We start from the raw sequence: 18489 nt of genomic DNA on the forward strand, positions 1-18489 counted from the left end.
GTGTGTGTGTGTGTGTGTGAGAGGGAGAGGGACACAGTGTGTGTGTGTGTGTGTGTGTGTGTGTGTGTGTGTGTGTGTGTGTGTGTGTGTGTGTGTGTGAGAGAGAGAGAGAGGGACACAGCGTGTGTGTGTGTGTGTGTGTGTGTGAGAGGGAGAGGGACACTGTGTGTGTGTGTGTGTGTGTGAGAGGGACACTGTGTGTGTCTGTGTGTGTGTGTGTGTGTGAGAGAGAGAGAGAGAGATAGGGACACAGTGTGTGTGTGTGTGTGTGTGCGTGTGTGAGAGAGAGAGAGACAGAGAGAATGTGTGTGTGTGTGTGATTGTGTGCTCAGCGTGTGTGTTTGTCTGTGTTTGTTTTTGAGTTTGTATGTGTCTGTGCACATGTGTTTTGTATGTGTGTGTGTGAGAGAGAGATGGACACAGTGTTTGTGTATGTATGGGTGTGAGAGAGAGAGAGTGTGTGTGCACACGTTTGTGTTTGTGTGTTTGTATGTTTGCGTGTTTGTGCGTGTGTGTTTTTCTCCACCTCCCCCTGGGACTGTGGCTATAAATATGGCTCTTGCTCTAAAAATATGGGACATGCCATGGGTCTCTCTCTCTCTCCGGTTTCCCACTCCTTGCTCCGATCGCCTCCCCTCCCAAACGAGCCCCACGCTCCCGCCCAGGTGGAACCGGGGCGATCCCAGGATTCCTTTGGCCGCACTACATCCAGTCTTCCCCGGCAACAGCACTGAACCAGTCCAGAAAAGTTAACTTCCATCCCCCACTCCTGTGGCTGATTAAGTGGCCGATTTATTAAAACTGAACCACCCGAACCTTACCGTGCTGTTGCAGGTCATTATTTCCCATAATCACCTGGGGCTGGTGGTAGGATGTGAGATGGGTATACAGCTGCTAATGAAGTGTAGTGATGGCTCGTGTGATAGCAGCTCTCCTGTGTATGTGCATCCCGTGCGGCAAAAACTGGGCTTCGTTTTCGATGCTCATTTCCTGTTTGCGCTGAGAGACGGTGCTCACTACTGCGGTTGGCTTTGGCCTAGGTCATTTAGACCCCGCTTTCAATGTGAATTCAATCTCCGGCTCGAAATTGTACGACATGCCCGTAAACTTTGCTTCCGTGGTTTCAAAACGCTGTTCACTAGCCGTGGATAGTCGGTGGGTGACGCAACAGGCCCAGGTCCATATTGTTTCTGCAGTCTATGGTCCAGCCGCGCCGCCTACCCCTGATGCGTGGGGCCATGGCAGACACAGCCTGGGGCCGCACTGACTCATCCCTGACTGAGACTGAGAGAGGCTGGAGGATGGGAGGGGTGAGGGCCGGGGGAGGCTATGTGGGATGCATGCTGGGACACCATCCACACAGCTGTCTTGGGTCTCCCGACTGGCCCTCTTCGGTAGCTGACCAGGAGAGCGGTGGGCGAACGAGAGAGAGAGACGGATAAACAAAGAGGCTGAGAGAGCAAGAGAGACCGACACAGAGAGGGAGACCTAGACTGACAGACTGACGGAGAGAGCGAGAGGGCCACAAACCAAAGGATAGAGAGGCAGAGATAGGCCCACACTGATAGACAAACTGACAGGGTGTCTGACAGAGAGACAGAGAGACAGAGGGCAAGGGCCACAGACAGAAGGATAGAGAGGGAGAGACGGGCAAACTGACAGGGAGTCCGACAGAGAAACAAACAGACACCGAGAGAAAGCAAGAGAGAGGGAGACCAGCAGACAGGCTGGCGGATAGAGACGGAGAGAAGGTGAAAACGGAGAAAGGGAGCGATAGACAGACAGACAGGAGCGTTTGCGTGTGCGTGTGTGTGCATGCGTCTCCGCGCAGGCAGACGGTTGTGGGGGGTTGAAAACTTCCTAAACGGAGCGCCCTGCCTGCAGTCAGGCTCTGCAGGTGGCTATTTGCATGCAGGTCTGTGCTTGCTCTCGAGCAGGCTTTGTGCCTCCACCGTGCCAGTTTTTACACCTTACGTAACTCCCCCAGCCTCTCCCTCTCCACGCTGGGTGTCACGCGGATGTGTCGTACGAGGTCGATAGCCTATCTGCCCGGCCCGTCGATCTGTTTGCGCGTGGTAGCGAGCGATCGGAGTCGCTAGCGGCGCGCTACGTAAGCGTGTTCTGCGGACGCGGGGGCGGTAACCATTAGCGACTAGCGCGTACCCGCTAGCTCTGAGCCACAGCGGCGAGGGTAATGCGTGTCATTCACCTGGAATGCCTGGGCAGGTCGCCCAATTGACTCACGGTTCTCGGTTTGGGAAGGCGGTCTAGAAGCACGGCGTCGCAGTTACGGACGCCGGCCCCCGTTTTCGCCGAGACCGCGTCGGAAGCAGCCCGTGTCAGGCCCTAAAAACACCACCCCCCGCGGTGTAGCCATAACCCTCAAGTCGTGTATCGGTTGTGTGCCTTCAAGAATCTGCCTCTTTTCACAATGGGGAGCACTGAAACTAACCTCTCCCCCCTCAGTCGTCTCACTTTCCCTTAGTCTAACACTTAGTTTGTGGTTTTAAAAAGTTACAGTGCCTACACGCCGATCCGATTTCGTGAAACGTATGGCCTCTCGGTTTGTGCTTGTGCTGAAAAATGCATGTTGCTTTGTCTTCCTGCGCTGGTTGTATAATTGGGTAATGGAGAGAGTTGGAGAGAGAGGGTGAGAGAGAGTGGTGGAATGTGGTGGAATTTTGCGGTTTGTGTGCTGTTGAACCAGAGGGGAGGGGCCACGTGTCCTGGCAACGCACTCCTGAAGCCAGAGGCTCCTCCCCCTGACAACCCCTGCCCCTTTCTCTTAAAGGGACAGGCTCTGACTTCTCTCATTCTGGCTTGATATACTTCAGCTTGGCTAGGCTGTGTGTGCATACGCCTGTAATCTATGATCATTACCCCTGTATCCCACAGCGAAAGGTTAAATGTGTTCCATTTTAGGTTGTATCAAATGTAGCTTTATCACACTCATTGCAAAGAGTGATTCATTACCTATTCTCATGATGGTGTCGTCATACTGAAACCATTTGAGTGCCTTTCGTATTTAAATATGTGAAATGTAGCTACATCATTTAAGCTATTTGTTCACGTTTGTTTTTAAACTTTGAGGTGTTGTTTGAGGGAATGATGTCACTTAATGCCGCTGTCTTTGGCTTTGTGTGAGAAACATTGGGCCAGTTTCACACACACAAAATGAGCGTAGTCCTTGACTAAATTTAGTTTTGTATGGGGAATCTCCATTCAAAATTGGATTTAGTCTAAGACTAGGCTTAATCTGTGAAACTGGCCCATAGATACTAAAAAAAAAAACAGTACTATGTAAAAAATGAATGAATACAAATTAATCCACATCAGCAGAACAGAGTAACTGTTGCCACTGTACAAGTTCCTGCAGAGATATGTGTAATGGCTCTGAGTAGAGTTAATGAGGCTGTTCTGATTGGCTTGTTGATGTCCCTGTACTGAGTTAATAGGGCTGTTCTGATTGGCTGGTTGATGTCCCTGTACTGAGTTAATAGGGCTGTTCTGATCGGTTGGTTGATGTCCCTGTACTGAGTTAATAGGGCTGTTCTGATCGGTTGGTTGATGTCCCTGTACTGAGTTAATAGGGCTGTTCTGATTGGTTGGTTGATGTCCCTGTACTGAGTTAGTAGGGCTGTTCTGATTGGTTGGTTGATGTCCCTGTACTGAGTTAATAGGGCTGTTCTGATTGGTTGGTTGATGTCCCTGTACTGAGTTAGTAGGGCCGTTCTGATTGGTTGGCTGTGCCTCAGTCGTATTTTGATTGGGCCTCCCCTCTGCTCGGGGCCCTGTGCTGGAGGAGCTGCCGGTTTGGTTGGGGTGGGTTCGGGGGCCCCTGCGGGACTGACTGGGTGTCCCCTTGGCCCTCACAGGGTGGCGTGCGGTCAGTGAGGAGTCCCGTTAGGCAGCATGCTCCTCCGCATCAGCCGAGCCTCCGCCTGAGGTGAGCCGCACTTACCCAGCATGCCTCTGAACACTTACCCAGCATGCCTCTGAACACTTACCCAGCATGCCTCTGTATGCTTACCCAGCATGCCTCTGAACACTTATCCAGCATGCCTCTGCACGCTTACCCAGCATGCCTCTGAACACTTACCCAGCATGCTTCTGTATGCTTACCCAGCATGCCTCTGAATGCTTACCCAGCATGCCTCTGAACACTTACCCAGCCTGCCTCTGAACACTTACCCAGCCTGCCTCTGAACACTTACCCAGCATGCCTCTGCACGCTTACCCAGCATGCCTCTGAACACTTACCCAGCATGCCTCTGTATGCTTACCCAGCATGCCTCTGAACACTTACCCAGCATGCCTCTGAACACTTAGCCAGCATGCCTCTGAACACTTACCCAGCATGCCTCTGCACGCTTACCCAGCATGCCTCTAAAGACTTACCCAGCATGCCTCTGAACACTTACCCAGCATGCCTCTGAACACTTACCCAGCATGCCTCTGCACGCTTACCCAGCATGCCTCTGAACACTTACCCAGCATGCCTCTGAACACTTACCCAGCATGCCTCTGTACGCTTACCCAGCATGCCAATGGGTTGCCAGATTGAAGATTTCACCCAGATGTAAAGATTTTGTACAAAAAAGTCTCTGGTTTTAGGGTGAATATATGTGAGATATAAAGTGAATATAAAAGAGGCTTGCTATTTTTAACGAGTAATATTTTGGCAGAGTAAAACAAATGAACAATTACTGTACTGAACATGCTGATTGTGATTTTGGAAGTTGTGGATCCATAGAATTGGTGAACAATTCTCATGAGACATGAACGCTTTGCTTTGTCTTTTGTAATGTGGCCTCAACATGTTGTGTAAGAACCAATTGCTTAATTTCTTGTGAAATGTTGAATTATTTTTTTTATTTGTGTAACCAGGGCGTAATGGAAAGTTTGGAGATCTGCACACTCATCTGTGTGTAGACTGGAGACAGTATGTCAGATTTAGAATGCTGAGATTTAGAATATGTGTTGAAGTTTTTATCTTGTGCTTGTTAGGGTTAGATTGCGTGGTGTTTATTGACTCTTTTGGGGCCGATGTGGTGGTAGATAGCACAGCTGGAGTAGGGCAGGCCTGAGAGGGAGAGAGACAGGGTGGGGCAGGAACCGACAAGGGCAGAGATACAGAGGGAGGGAGGGAGGGAGAGAGAGAGGGAGAGAGGGAGAGAGCGAGACTGTGAGACTGTGAGCGAGACAGAGAGAGAAGAAGTGCCTTTCAGTCAGGTCTCTGTGCCTAGCTTTCCCGCCAAGCCACAGAAAATGTTAGCGACGTCGTCCCCCTTATCGTCAGGGAGATAATATTAATAGCCGCGACCCTTGACTTTTGCCTGGGGAGTGGGGGTGTTGTGGAGAGGGGGGTGGGGGGGACGTGGGTGGCGAAACCACCTTGAGCCACTTCCTCTCCAGTCCCCTTTTCTACACAGCAGCGGAAACCTCCAGAAAAAATCTAGCAGGGCTTTTGAAACAGTATCTGCAGGTCTGTCAGGCGGCTGTCATTGGTCAAAGGTGCGGTATGCTTTTAGCACGCTGGCTGCACAAAGATCGGCAGTAAAGCACCAAACTATATTTAACAACGGATCAATGAACACACTTCCTATTGGACCAGCAGAGCAGCTTAAATATAGAGCAAAGGCTTGCATGCGAACTGATCTTGCTGCTGTTTTGCAGGGCAATGCGCTAACATTTTCTCCAAGGAGCACATATGCTCCTAAGTTGAAAAATGTATGCTAATGCTAAACCAATGCATCCTAATTAGTTAATGTGCTCCTAAGTTATTTCCAGTTATCGCACATAATATGAGAACACTGTACAGCCCTGTGTTGCAGCGGGGCTCAAACTGCAGCTCAGGAAAGAGAAGCATGGGAAAAAATGAATCCGCTGCTTTTGACGCACTTTCCGTAGACACACACCAATCAGATTAAACACACAAACTAGACTTAACCAATCCGATTAAATGCATAAGCTGTGCTAATGACATGCACATCGCTAGTTATGGGAAACACGTTTTTAACATGTTGGGCCGCAAGCCCATTTAGTGGGTGGGAGAATTTGAGATCCTCTGCTGTATGAGGTTTATGGGAAAGTTTGAGATCCTCCACTGTAAGAGGTTTGTGGGAAAGTTTGAGATCCTCCACTGTAAGAGGTTTGTGGGAAAGTTTGAGATCCTCCACTGTAAGAGGTTTGTGGGAAAGTTTGAGATCCTCCACTGTAAGAGGTTTGTGGGAAAGTTTGAGATCCTCCACTGTAAGAGGTTTGTGGGAAAATTAAGTGCTCTTCCCTTGAATCTCACTGTGCAACCAACGGCTGTGTAAATATTATGGTCAACAAATAACACAAGTGTCTGACACAAGTGTCTTTTTTGTTGTGGTTCAAGTCTGGTTCCTCACTTGTTGCAACCTTAAAAAAAGACCTCTGCATTTGTAGAACAGTTTATTTCTTCTGCTGTATTTTGGCTTTTTTTGTAGTGTGAAAAAACGCAGAACCCTTGCATTAACGTGACCACTGAACCTGCATGCCACGCGCTACAGCTAACTGAAGCATGGACACCGTTCTTGCCTAGGCCCTTAGTTGATACTGTGTGGCTTTATCAGGTCAAATACTGTTTGTTATTTCATGTTTGTTTCTTAGTAGACTTGGCTCTTGAGCAGCGGTTTGTTATGCTTATAAATAAACACAAACGCAATAAACAACACAAATGTCAGACCGAAAAACGATTGGCTGAAAGAAAAAGGTGTAATTCTTTTGTAATGGTTCAAGTCTGGTTCATCGCTTGTTGTGATTTAAAAGATCATGGGATAGCTGCATTTATAGAACAGTGTATTTCTTTAGCTGCATGACCATGCTCTACAGCTGACTGAAGCACAGACATAGTCGTTGCCTGAGCCCAACTCTAGTTGATATGGTGTATCTTTGTCAGGTCATGTACTGTGTGTTATTTCATTGTTGTTTCTTAGGAGACTGGACTCTGGTGCTTATTGTCGTTTTTTTGTGTGTTATCAGGGGTCTCCGTAGGTGGTGTGAGCTTCGCTGAGGACCACAGCAGACTGCAGCGGATTTAAAACACCTCCCCCACCCCGCCCCCTTTCTTTTGCCCCAGCCAATCAAATGCACAAGGAAAATAAACTAACCAACCATGGCAAGCAAGTTATCAGCAGCGCCCAATCCCAGGTCCCCAATGTGAACCAGCAGCAGCCCGGACCTGCCTGCAACCTGGGGTCCAAGGGGGTGGGGGCGGGGAATCATGGGACCAAGGCCAATCAGATCTCCCCGGGAAACCCGGGGCTGAAGAGCGCCAGCCAATCGAGCAGCGGCGTTGGGGGGCCGCTGAAGGGCAAGACGAAGAGGGAGAGGAGCGTGTCCATGGACTCCGGAGAGCTGAGAGACGCTCTGGGCCCTGCCCTCGAACCCGACGCCAAAGGTAAGCCAGCGCCTCAGCGGCTAGCAAACATGGCAGCATGGGAGTGTCCCAACGCTCAAAAAAATGTATCCTCCTTTCTTTCTTCATCTCCTCCCCCCCATTCCTGGGACAGCCTGTAGCCTAGTGGCTAAGGTACATGACTGGGACCCGGAAGGTTGGTGGTTCAATCCCCGTTGTACCAGGTCATTTCCATGATGAGATCCATGCAGCTGGGGGGGGGGGGGATTGTCCTCTGCTTACTCTAATCAACTGAAAGTTGCTTTGGATAAAAAGCGTCAGCTAAATAACTAATGTAATAACTGGGGGGAGAAGACTAGTGTGGGAAAGGGAGGAGATGAGTGGAGGAAAGGAGGATATCTTTTTTTGAATTTTGAGATGGTCCCAATGAGTGTAAGACCTGTTTCTCGCACTTTGAAATACTATAGTCTCGAGGTTGCCAACCCTGTTTCTGGAGATGTGGCTTATATATTTTGCTTATTTAATTTGGTTCAGCCTGATTCTCCTAAACAACAGCTCAATGTGATCTCTAGATGTTGAATGAGGTGTGCTTTGTTAGAGTTCGAATGAAAACCCATAGGATGGTAGATCTCCAGGAACAGGGCTGGGAACCTAGCTGTAGTTCTTTGGTCAACAATAAAAATGACAATTTTAAAGCATTATTAGAACCAAGTTCTTTCATTTTGTTGTATGTATTCAGTTAGAGACGTGTTTCATTGAAAATTCTCAGGGATCTTGGGGAGTTTTTTCAAGGTGAAGTTCTTGGAAATGAAGTTCTTGAAAATCGTCTGTGGGAGTTTCTACATTTACAAGTATCTGAAGATGTGAAATTCTTGCGTATCAGTTTTTGATTTGTAATGTGTTTTACAGAGAATTCTGTTATCCGTGGGAGTTGTACTTCTTGTTTTGTTTAATTTTACAAGCATCTGTAGAGGTGGAGCTCTTTCATATGACTCCCAGTCATCTGTGTAAGTGTTTTAAAGTTTTACCATCAACCGTAAGCGGAAGTATTTCAGACTCAGGTGTGGAATAAGTCTGCTAGATTGTGCAGTGTATAAACCCCGGGACTCCATCCATCCGTTTATACTCTGTGCTGTGGGCTTCATAAAAACCTGCTTCAAAAAATTTACAAGATTGATTCCCATGAGCGAAATTGCCAGATGTCGCAAAAACGACTGCCCCGAGGTTATGGAGGACAAAGAGGTTCTGCTGAGGGAGAAGTGCCATTAAAAAAAGACTGTTTAACGCCACGTTAAAATTTCCCCCCCTTTTTTCAAATGCCAGAATTTCAAATGCAATGAAAAGGCGCCAGTCTTATTAAAGATTTTGAGATGAGGACGAGCAGTGGTGGGGCGGGTGAGTGGGTGGAGGGATTGGGACAGTTGAGGGCGCAAGAGGACGTGGCGGGTGAGGGGGTGGGAGCATGGTTTTGGGAGGGGTGACAGAGCTGGGGGCGGTTCCAGGATGCGGGGGTGTGAGGCTCGCCGGGATGGGAGGCGGGGGCGGGGGCAGGGGGGGGGAGCGCAGTGAGTGTGTGCTCAGCTCCTGTGAATGTGTACATTTGTCTGAGGAGTGAGTGTAATTTGCCTATTGTGTGTGTGTCTGTATGTGTATGTGTGTGTGTGTGTGTGTGGGTGTATGTGTGTGTCTGTCTGTGTCTGTGTGTGTGTATGTGAGAGGGAGAGAGAGAAAAATGCCATTTTTATGACTCATTGTAGACTTCCTGCAGCATTGAAAAACTTGCCTGTGGACACAAACACACTCCCACACACACACACACACACACACACACACACTGAGTTCTGTTACAGTGATGACTGCGGAGGCAACACGCGCGCACACACAGGGCTCTGTAGCTGTGCGGTGTGAGGGGACACTACCAATTATCACTGAGAAGAGGGAGGAGTCTGAGAGTGTGCTCTTTTCCCTTCTCCTTTACAGTCACCCCCAAAAAAGACCATTGGGAAGTTTTCAGTCTAATGCGAGAGAATGAGAAAGATAGAGAGTACAAGAGAGCAGTAAAAGACCAGCAGTAAGAGACCAAGAGAGAGACAGCGACAGAGACTGTGTGTAAGAGACAGTCAGACAGAGAGAGGGACAGAGTGAGTGTGTGTATGTGACTCACACTTTCATGCTGGTGAACCTCTGCCCTAGTCCAGGGAGGAGACAGGAAGGATGGGTTCACTTTCACAGCCTTGAGCTTAGCTTTCTGTTCTCTGGGCAGAAACAGTAGCTGTCTCCCACGGTGCCCCGCCCATCTCTCACAGGGCCCCGCCCGTCTCCACAAGGCCCCGCCCGTCTCCCACGGTTCCCCTGCCGTCTCCCACGGTGCCCCGCCCATCTCCCACAGGGCCCCGCCTGTCTCCCACACGGCCCCGCCCATCTCCCACGGTGCCCCGCCCATCTCCCACGGTGCCCCGCCCATCTCCCACGGTGCCCCGCCCATCTCCCACAGGACCCCGCCCGTCTCCCACAGGGCCCCGCCCATCTCTCACAGGTCATCTGCAGGATGCAGTGAAAGGATTATCCTATGATTGGCCATTCCAAATTGGGAGAAAATGACAAAATGGGGAATATGCTTTTAAATAAATAAAATAAGATGTATCTGCTCTGCTGCTTTTACCTTTCGTGGCTATTTCCATAGATATTTAAAGGTCAGAGGAGCCAGGTGTGTGGCCTTTCATTAAAGTTTTTGCCTGTTGCGGGAGTTCTCACGAGGGGGAAGCTTTACTGTAATTGACAGTAGGGGTCAATGGTCAGTGGCAGGAATACGTCTTTGACCTTCCCTGACTCTCTGAGTGGACTGATCCGTCTCCCCTCGCTGTGCGCTCCTCCCCCCAGTAGAGGGCGTGATGCGCAGCAAGCGCCGCTGCGTCCTGGAGAAGAAGCAGCCGTACAGCGGGGACGAGTGGTGCTCCGGCGGGGACACCGAGGAAGAGGAGGAGAAGCCGCCCGCCGCCCCCCACCGTAAGTCTGAGAATGCCCTGCGTTATTAGCCCACTGCATTACATTACATTACATTAGTGGCATTTGGCAGACGCTCTTATCCAGAGCGACGTACAGTTGATTAGACTAAGCAGGAGACAATCCTCCCCTGGAGCGATGCAGGGTTAAGGGCCTTGCTCAAGGGCCCAACGGCTGTGCGGATCTTATTGTGGCTACACCGGGATTCGAACAGTGTTATCTGCTGATGCACATTACATTGCAGTTAGCTGATTTCGTTGACTAGACTGAGTAGGGGCCAAACCCCCCCAGGAGCAAAGTGGAGCTAGGGGCCTTGCTCAATGGCCCAGCTGCTGCACTAATCTTATTGTGGCTACACCATAGCCACTAGGCTATCAGCTGCCATACAAACGTTTACACTTGTGCGTAGCGGAAACCGTTATCTTCTGGAGTACAGCTAGCTAGGAGAACAATTCAGTTTTATTTGTATAGTTTGGTCAGAACAGTGTTAGACCTTGAGAATCAGCTCAGATTCGCACACAGATTGGTCTGGTCCAGAGGACACATCACTTGTTTGGTCCTGCCAGGGCATTTCAGAGATGACTGCTCAATTGGGTCCCTCCTGGTGCTGGGACAAAAGACGCTTGTAGGTTACCAGTTGTCTTCAGTGTAAGATACAGCCTTGTGATAAGCGCTAATTCTCCAGTAGCGCTATACTGTATGGCCTGCAGTTTTGGGGAGAGAACATGCCTCAGCTGGGGTGGGGGGGGGGGGGGGTGTACATGGAACAGCGGTGGGTGACTCATAAGGGCTCAATTCCCAGTTCCAGATTTGGGGGGGTGGGGGTGGGGGTGGGAGGGGACTTTTGGAAAGCTGAAGACATTTTCCTCGACACATTTTAATTTCTTGGCGTTACATTATGGCCATGCTTTTGTGTAGTATTGTTTGAGCCTAGGTGGAGTACCATTTTCGCTGGACTAAGTGTCTTTCTTTTTTATGCATTGCTTAAAAATTGTTTCGACAGCGGCTGTGCTCAACAAAACACAAGTCTCAAAAATAATGAGAGAAGATGTGTCAGATTAGCTAATATGTACTTTCTGTCTGTAGTCCTTGGGCAGTAAACACAAACTTAAAGGATCTTGAATACTAAACGTCACATGAGTTGAAATTATTAAAACTTCACATATACTTGGAGAACACAACACTGATGATGGTGCTATGATTTTCTTAACTGCATGTTTATGAAGTCATTAGTTTCGTGGTTGTCTTGCTTGCTTGAGACCAGCATGTGATGCAGTATGAGAACTGAGAGAAATCCTGGCCTATAAAAATGTCCAAGATGTATCAAAGTGCATCTGATGTGTCAAACATTGGCTATTCTATGAACCATTTATTGATATCCTTTGAAAACGACATGGATACACCTGTGATAGTATGTCTACAACTCTCTTTTCCACCGTGTTTGCACCGTGTCGTCAGTGTGCATCTGGGCCTCCGCCCTCTCGCATGCAGATTTAGATCATTAATGTACAAGCTGAACCACAACAGTCCAAAGACAGAGCCATGTGGTACATGCAGACATTGGTGGCGGTACATTGTTTGTATAATTATTTCTGTTATCGATTATCATTGCTTATGCAGATACGTCCTCGGCTGCAGGTGAAGAACATTCTGTACCTATTTTGTTTGTTGAATTTGTATATTATGCTGGGGATGATTTTCCTGTTTTCCAACACAGCGCCGGGTCTGATGAGATTTACCATTAGCATACTGGCTTAGATACACTCCAGCTGCCGTTTCTCAATGCGACCGTGCTAGCAAGAGCTAAGTAGATGCCACAAATGTATCTTCTCTTGCATCGCTTGCTCCCTTGCTCAGAGTTGAGCTTCCTTTGTGGTTGTGTGGGCTTATTTTAGAGCGTGCAGCATGCTAATCCTGACCGCGACACACGTGCCTGTTTTTGCATGGTAGCGCCACAGACTGAGATGACCTGGTTAAACTGCCCCTGTTTAATAATTTGGGGTTCCCCACCACTGGATTTGTTCCGATTTGTTGGTGGGTTCGGAAACCGACAGCTGTCTCCTGTGTGTGTGCGTGTGCGTGCGTGTGCGTGCGTGCGTGTGCGTGTGTGTGTGCGCGTGCGTGTGTGTTTGTGTGTGCGTGTGTGCGTGTGTGTGTGTGAGAGCACGTGCGGGCACGGCAACCGGACGGAACGTTCCAGAGGATCCGTGAGGCCTCGTCTCGCTGACTCTGCAGAAAGGCCGCCTTGGCACAGCGCTAGCAATCGTCCCGGGCCAAGCCGGCGGCTTTGTTCGCAAAACAAAATAAAAGTGATGAAAAATGTCCTGTCTTAAGACGGAGAAAGATGATAGTAAGCAGGGACGGCGTAGCATTCAGGGTCAGGGTTGTTCTCCGCTGAGTTCTCCGCACCGCCAGGACCTTGCAGTGCAGACGCCAAACGCCCGACGCTAGATGTCGGGGGAGAAGACCCAAGGCCAAGCTCCCTGCCAGGGCCAGTGACGCAGAGAGATTAGGGCCGCAGACCCACAGGAATCGGTCATTTTAATCATTAGCGGAGTATTGACCAGCTCCCAGATTGCGGCTTTTCTGAGGACAAAGGACTTTTGTCTCCTCTCTCCGCAAAGCGTCCGGCGCAGAAGTGTGAACGTGAGCTCACAGCTGAGGCTCATGGGACATTCTCGGTATTTTGACTCCATCTAGTGGCGGGTAGGCAGAACTGTAGCCCTGCTGTCAGTTGGACACCGACCACAATGTGGAATTCCTCCTGACAGTGTTGTGCAGTTATCGTTTTCAGAAAAACATTGTTTCTAATGTGTATATTAGATGCTGTATGTATTAACAATATATTAATAAAATGTTTGAGTAACAGGTATTTTATTGCCTTACTATAAGGATTTTTTTCATTATAACACAATTTAGGTGCTTTTCTGGATTCCTGGATCAAGGTGTAAGAAATATCAGCCACATCACTGACTGGGTGTTATCAAGTAACTGTACTTAAGTGATCAGGGCGGCATATCACAAAGCAGGATTACTGCTGTTAAAACCAGGAGTCCTGGAACATGGAGGGTTTTACTCTGTGAACTTATCCAGCTAACACCGTAATCCTGCTTTGTGGCGTAGCCTATATGCACTTGTACCCCATTGTGTTTAATAATGTTCTTGAGACCTAACGGATGATTGGTTGATCTGTGGCAGGTCCCGGGCAGTCCCTCCCTGGCCCCTCCCCCATGGGCCCCATCAGCGAATCAGCCGGTCCTGTAGTGGGGCGTGGCATGGGGCCCAGCCTGCGCTCGGAGCTCGCCTCCCTGCCCCGCCCCCCTCAGCAGGTGGTGTACGTCTTCACCACCAACCTGGCCAATCGGTAAGGCCGCCTCGCAGTGTACCTGAACCAATCTGAGCATGTTGAAGTAATTTAAAAGACCAAAATTCTTCCATGAAGTGTGTTCATAAAAAGCAATTTTTTTATTTTTTATCTTCTATTGTTAGTATAATATATATATTTTTTCCACTTAAAAAAATTCAACCTAAAAAAGGAAGATGAGGGGAAAAAATAAGAAAATGTGTTAATATTTCAAATGTGCAGTCGTTCTGAATTCTGTTCTGAATAATTTTGGGGATAATAACTCTTGGTGATCTTTGTGAATTGTATGCATGTGTAAATTAATTGGGCATAACGGTTGGTAATCTGTAGGAATTGTATGCATGTGTAAATTAATTGGGCATAACTGTTGGTAATTTGTGGTAAGTGTATGCACATGCAAATTAATTGGGCATAACTGTTGGTAATCTGTGGGAAGTGTATGCATGTGTAAATTAATTGGGCATAACTGTTGGTAATTGTGGGATGTGTATGTGTGTGTAAGTTAATTGGGCATAACTGTTGGTAATTGTGGGATGTGTATGTGTGTGTAAGTTAATTGGGCATAACTGTTGGTAATTGTGGGAAGTGTATGTGTGTGTAAGTTAATTGGGCATAACTGTTGGTAATTGTGGGAAGTGTATGCGTGTGCAAGTTAAGGGGCTTCAGGGCTGCTGTGATGAGTGCTGCTCTTTCTCAGTGCGGCGGAGGCGGTGATCCACGGCCACGCTGACTCCATCCTCCTCTTCCACCAGCAGAACGTCCCTCGCACCAAACTGGACCAGGTCAGCGTCCAGCACCCCTGTGAACACAGCCTCGCGAACACACAAACATGCTCAGGCGTATGGACACAGACGCAGACCCACACGAATGCGTACATACACGTGTGCATACACACACTCACACTCACACACACACTCACTCACATACATGCACATGGAAATGCACACAGATGCATGCACAGCGTGTACATACAGCATTGTAACGTAACAGTAACGTGCATGTACACAAGCGACCAACCATGTCTTTCCCCATGCACTGGTATCATAACCATGCAGATACACACACACACACTCTCTCTCTCTCTCTCTCTACCAGGTTATAACCACAACACACACTCTATACCAGGTCATAACCACCACACACACACACACACACACACACACACACACACACACACACACACACACTCTATACCAGGCCTCATCCCCACCAGCAGCTCTTCATACACCACATGTTAAATCCCCAGGCGACGCATTGCTCCATCTGAAGCGCACAATGCCATTTGCATGACAATTAAGAGTGGAGAAGGCCGTTGTGTTTTCCACTCACACGCAAAGCGGCCATGGATCTGGCAGGGAGGGGGCGAGCCGTCAGGCACCACAGGCGCTCAGGAATGTGGGAGGCTGTTTTTTCACCGTGACATTTCTATTCCTAGTCAAATATCCTGCATCGTTCCTGTTCCTACCTTTGAGTTTCCAGTCAGAGGAAATCCGAAGTCGTCTCTTAGCAAGGGAGCTGTGATGCGTTTCCCATTATCCACAAACACCAAACTTTGTAGCCCTGCATTAAAACGGCTGTGGGATATGCCATCACGGCCCAAATGTATTGTAGGACAACCTCAAATATGCTCTGCACTATTGTGTCAAACAAATTTAGCTATTTATTAAAACGATAAGCATTTTTACGGACCCCAAGAGGGGAACGTTTTTATTCAATGTGTTCAAGTGTGACCTTTCATTTCGGTCTCAACAAAATTGTTCTTATTTTGGTCTATCCGAGTGCAAGTCAATCCAGTGTCCATATCCGTATGCTCCAAGCTGAATTTCATTTGAAATGTAATAATATAAAAATCCTGTCTTTAGTGCTGTGCATTTCCTTGTAAAAGCGGTTCACTGTTTACACCTATAAGAAGACAAACAATCTCAGTTTTTGCTCTCATGTGAAAGTAGTGCGTCAAGAACCTGTACTATAGAAATGAAAGTTAAGGTGTTTTCCAAGTTTTTGAAATGATGTAAAGCTGAGTTTTTTTTCTTGTTCTCCATCACTTTTTCATGCCTTGTTCTCTCCATATGTCTCTTTCCTCCATCTCTGGCTCTCAGTGTGTCTCCAGTGGGAAGCTCCCCAGCCTGGCAGAGCAGCTGAGCTCAGGCACTACCCCTCCAACAGGCACCCCCAAATCCCAGAGTGGCACGCCCCGCCCAGCGTCTGTGGGAGGGGGGGCCGGGGGTCACCAGCACCCCGCGGGGACCCCGTCCTCCACGGGCCACCCCGAGGACGAGGCCCTCCAGCCCAGACCCGGAGGGGCCCCCAACTCCAACAGCAGCGGCGGCCCCGGGCCTCACCCGTCAGGGGCCAACCCTGCAGCGGCAGGGGGCCGCTCCGGAGGGCCCGACGGGCCGGGACTGCTCCCCCAGGCCGGCTCCGGGGCCTCCCCGTCCACTAGCCCCGGGGCGGCCCCCGGTGGGCACCTCCTGGGCGAGGCGCGGGAGGGCCCCAGGAGCACGGAGGGGCTGTCCCAGGAGCAGCTGGAGCACCGGGAGCGGTCCCTGCAGACGCTGCGCGACATCGAGCGGCTGCTGCTCCGCGGGGCCACCGGGGGGCCGGGGGACCCCGCGGGCCCCAACGGGAACCCCGGCGCCGCGAGCGCCAACGGAAACAACATCGCCGCCGGCAACAACGGGGCCGGAAGCCTCGACGGCAACGCCGGGCGCGGCGGCAACCCCGGGAACTGCAACAGCAATAACGCGCCTCTGGCTCCCCCTCCTGGCGGCATGAAGAAGTACGAAGAGCCGCTGCAGTCCATGATCTCGCAGACGCAGAGCCTGGGGGGGCCGGGAATGGACGAGCCCCACATGGGGCCCCACCCGGGTCTGCCCCACCTGCACAACCCCTCCCACCCGCACCCGCACCCGCATCCCCACCACCACCCCCACCTCTCGCCCTCCGGCCTGGACATGGGGCCCCTGCTGGGGCCTGACGGGCTGACCCCCGAGCAGGTGGCCTGGAGGAAGCTCCAGGAGGAGTACTACCAGGAGAAGCGGCGGCAGCAGGAGATGCACCCGCACCACCACCACCGGATGATGGCCGACATGGGCATGATGCGGGCCCCGCCCCCGCCCTACCACAGCAAGCCCGGCGAGCCGCAGTGGGGGCCGGGGCCCATGATGGGAGGGGGCGGGAACGGACGCTTGATAGACATGCACCAGGAGGGGCCCCGGGGCCCGAGGTTCCTCGGACAGATGCAGAGAGGCCCCCCCGGTGGCGGGGGCGGGAGTTACCCTGGAGGAGTGTTACCCATGGAAGCGATGGGACACCAGAGGCCTCCCCGACCGGGTATGGGCTGGCCGGACGACATCATCCCCCCTAACATGGGAGGCGGGGGAGGAGGGGGCGGGCCGTTTCAGGGCTGCTACCCTCCGGGCGGACCGCCCCAGCACCTGCAGGGGGACCCCGACCGCCTCCTGCCCCCTCAGCGGGAGGAGTTATTCCGGGCGCTGGAGAAACGCCAGCTCCAGGGCCTCCACCGAATGGAGCTGGACCGACTGGCTAAGCAGCAGCAGGGCGCCTTCCCCAATTCCGGCATGGGCGGAGGTCCTCCCCCGCCCAGGGGCGACCCCATGGACTTCCCCAGCTCTCGAGGGATGATGGGGTCTCCGATGGGCGGGCCTCCCCCCGGGAGGGAGCTGGTGGAGATGAACATGAACCCGAACATGAACCTGGGCCTCCAGATGAGCGCCCAGCAGCAGCAGCAGATGATGCTGGTGCAGAAGCTACGTGGCGTGGGGCCGGAGGGAGGGGAAGGCATGCTGACCCCGGAGGAGATCTCTCGGATCAGGGCGGCGCAGAACGGCGGCGGGGGTGGGATGCTGGCCAATAAAATGATCTCAGGAGGGGGAGGGGGACCTATGCCGTTCCCCAACCAGGGCCCGTTCCCAGGGGGACACCCGGGGGGTGGGTACCTCCCTCAGGAGCCCGGTCCGGACATGTTCAGGCCCGACCAGCAGGGCCTGTCTCCCATGGGCGGGACATCCCGGTTGAGCCACATGCCCGTGAACTCTGGCCCAAGGGGCACTGACCTGGGCCCCCGTTGCTCCTCCGAACTCTCCCTCAACATCAACCCAATGGGCTCCCCGGCCCTGCCCCCTCCTCACCAGCTGAAGTCCCCCTCCCTCAGTCAGGCGCCGTCCCCCCTGATGCCCTCACCGTCTGCTCCGAGCCTCAAATCCCCCCAGATCCCCTCAACCGGCCCGCCTCCACCCCCACTCCCGCCGGCCACGAGTGGCGCTGGGACCCCGTCGTCCTCTATCAAGTCTCCTCAAGTCATGGGCGCTTCCCTGGGGCTGCACTCTCCTTCCGGCTCTCCCGGGCATCTCAAATCTCCAGCCATGCCCATCGCTTCCCCTGGATGGGCGGCCTCTCCCAAGACCGCCCTGCCCAGTCCAGGTGGGCCGGTCGGGGTCAAGGGAACTGGCAATGGGGGAAGCAGCTCTACCGATACTGGTAGGTGCTTAATATATACAGATCTGTTGACCTGTAGAACTTCTAGAATGCAGATAGATGGCTGTAAGTCAACTTTGATATCGCTCAGGTGTACCACAAGGAGGGGCCCCACATCTTTGGCCCTTTGTGCCCTCTTTGGAATCATGAAAACATTCTTGACATGGTGTCATTTAGGTTTAGGCTTTAGAGTTAAATAGAGTAAGATGCTCCTAGCTAGAGGTAGAGGTAAAGATAACTA

The 18489-nt window shown here is 51.2% G+C and overlaps 1 protein-coding gene across 6 annotated transcripts in view; it reads left to right on the forward strand.

Moving 5' to 3' along the window:
- Positions 1-18489, forward strand: part of LOC133133666 (B-cell CLL/lymphoma 9-like protein) — a 42098-nt gene that overhangs the window by 20333 nt on the left and 3276 nt on the right. For 3 of the 6 annotated variants that reach the window (XM_061249804.1, XM_061249802.1, XM_061249806.1), the window contains 5 exons: positions 7009-7426; positions 10265-10390; positions 13586-13751; positions 14449-14533; positions 15851-18251. In XM_061249804.1, coding sequence (XP_061105788.1) covers positions 7114-7426; positions 10265-10390; positions 13586-13751; positions 14449-14533; positions 15851-18251 — 3091 coding nt within the window. In that variant the 5' untranslated portion in view covers positions 7009-7113. Of the gene's footprint in view, positions 1-3875; positions 3947-7008; positions 7427-10264; positions 10391-13585; positions 13752-14448; positions 14534-15850; positions 18252-18489 lie in introns of all 6 variants that reach the window. The other 3 variants (XM_061249805.1, XM_061249807.1, XM_061249803.1) reach the window with 2 other exon arrangements.

This window comes from Conger conger, chromosome 7, assembly GCF_963514075.1.
Source record: "Conger conger chromosome 7, fConCon1.1, whole genome shotgun sequence".
Lineage (NCBI taxonomy): Eukaryota > Metazoa > Chordata > Actinopteri > Anguilliformes > Congridae > Conger > Conger conger.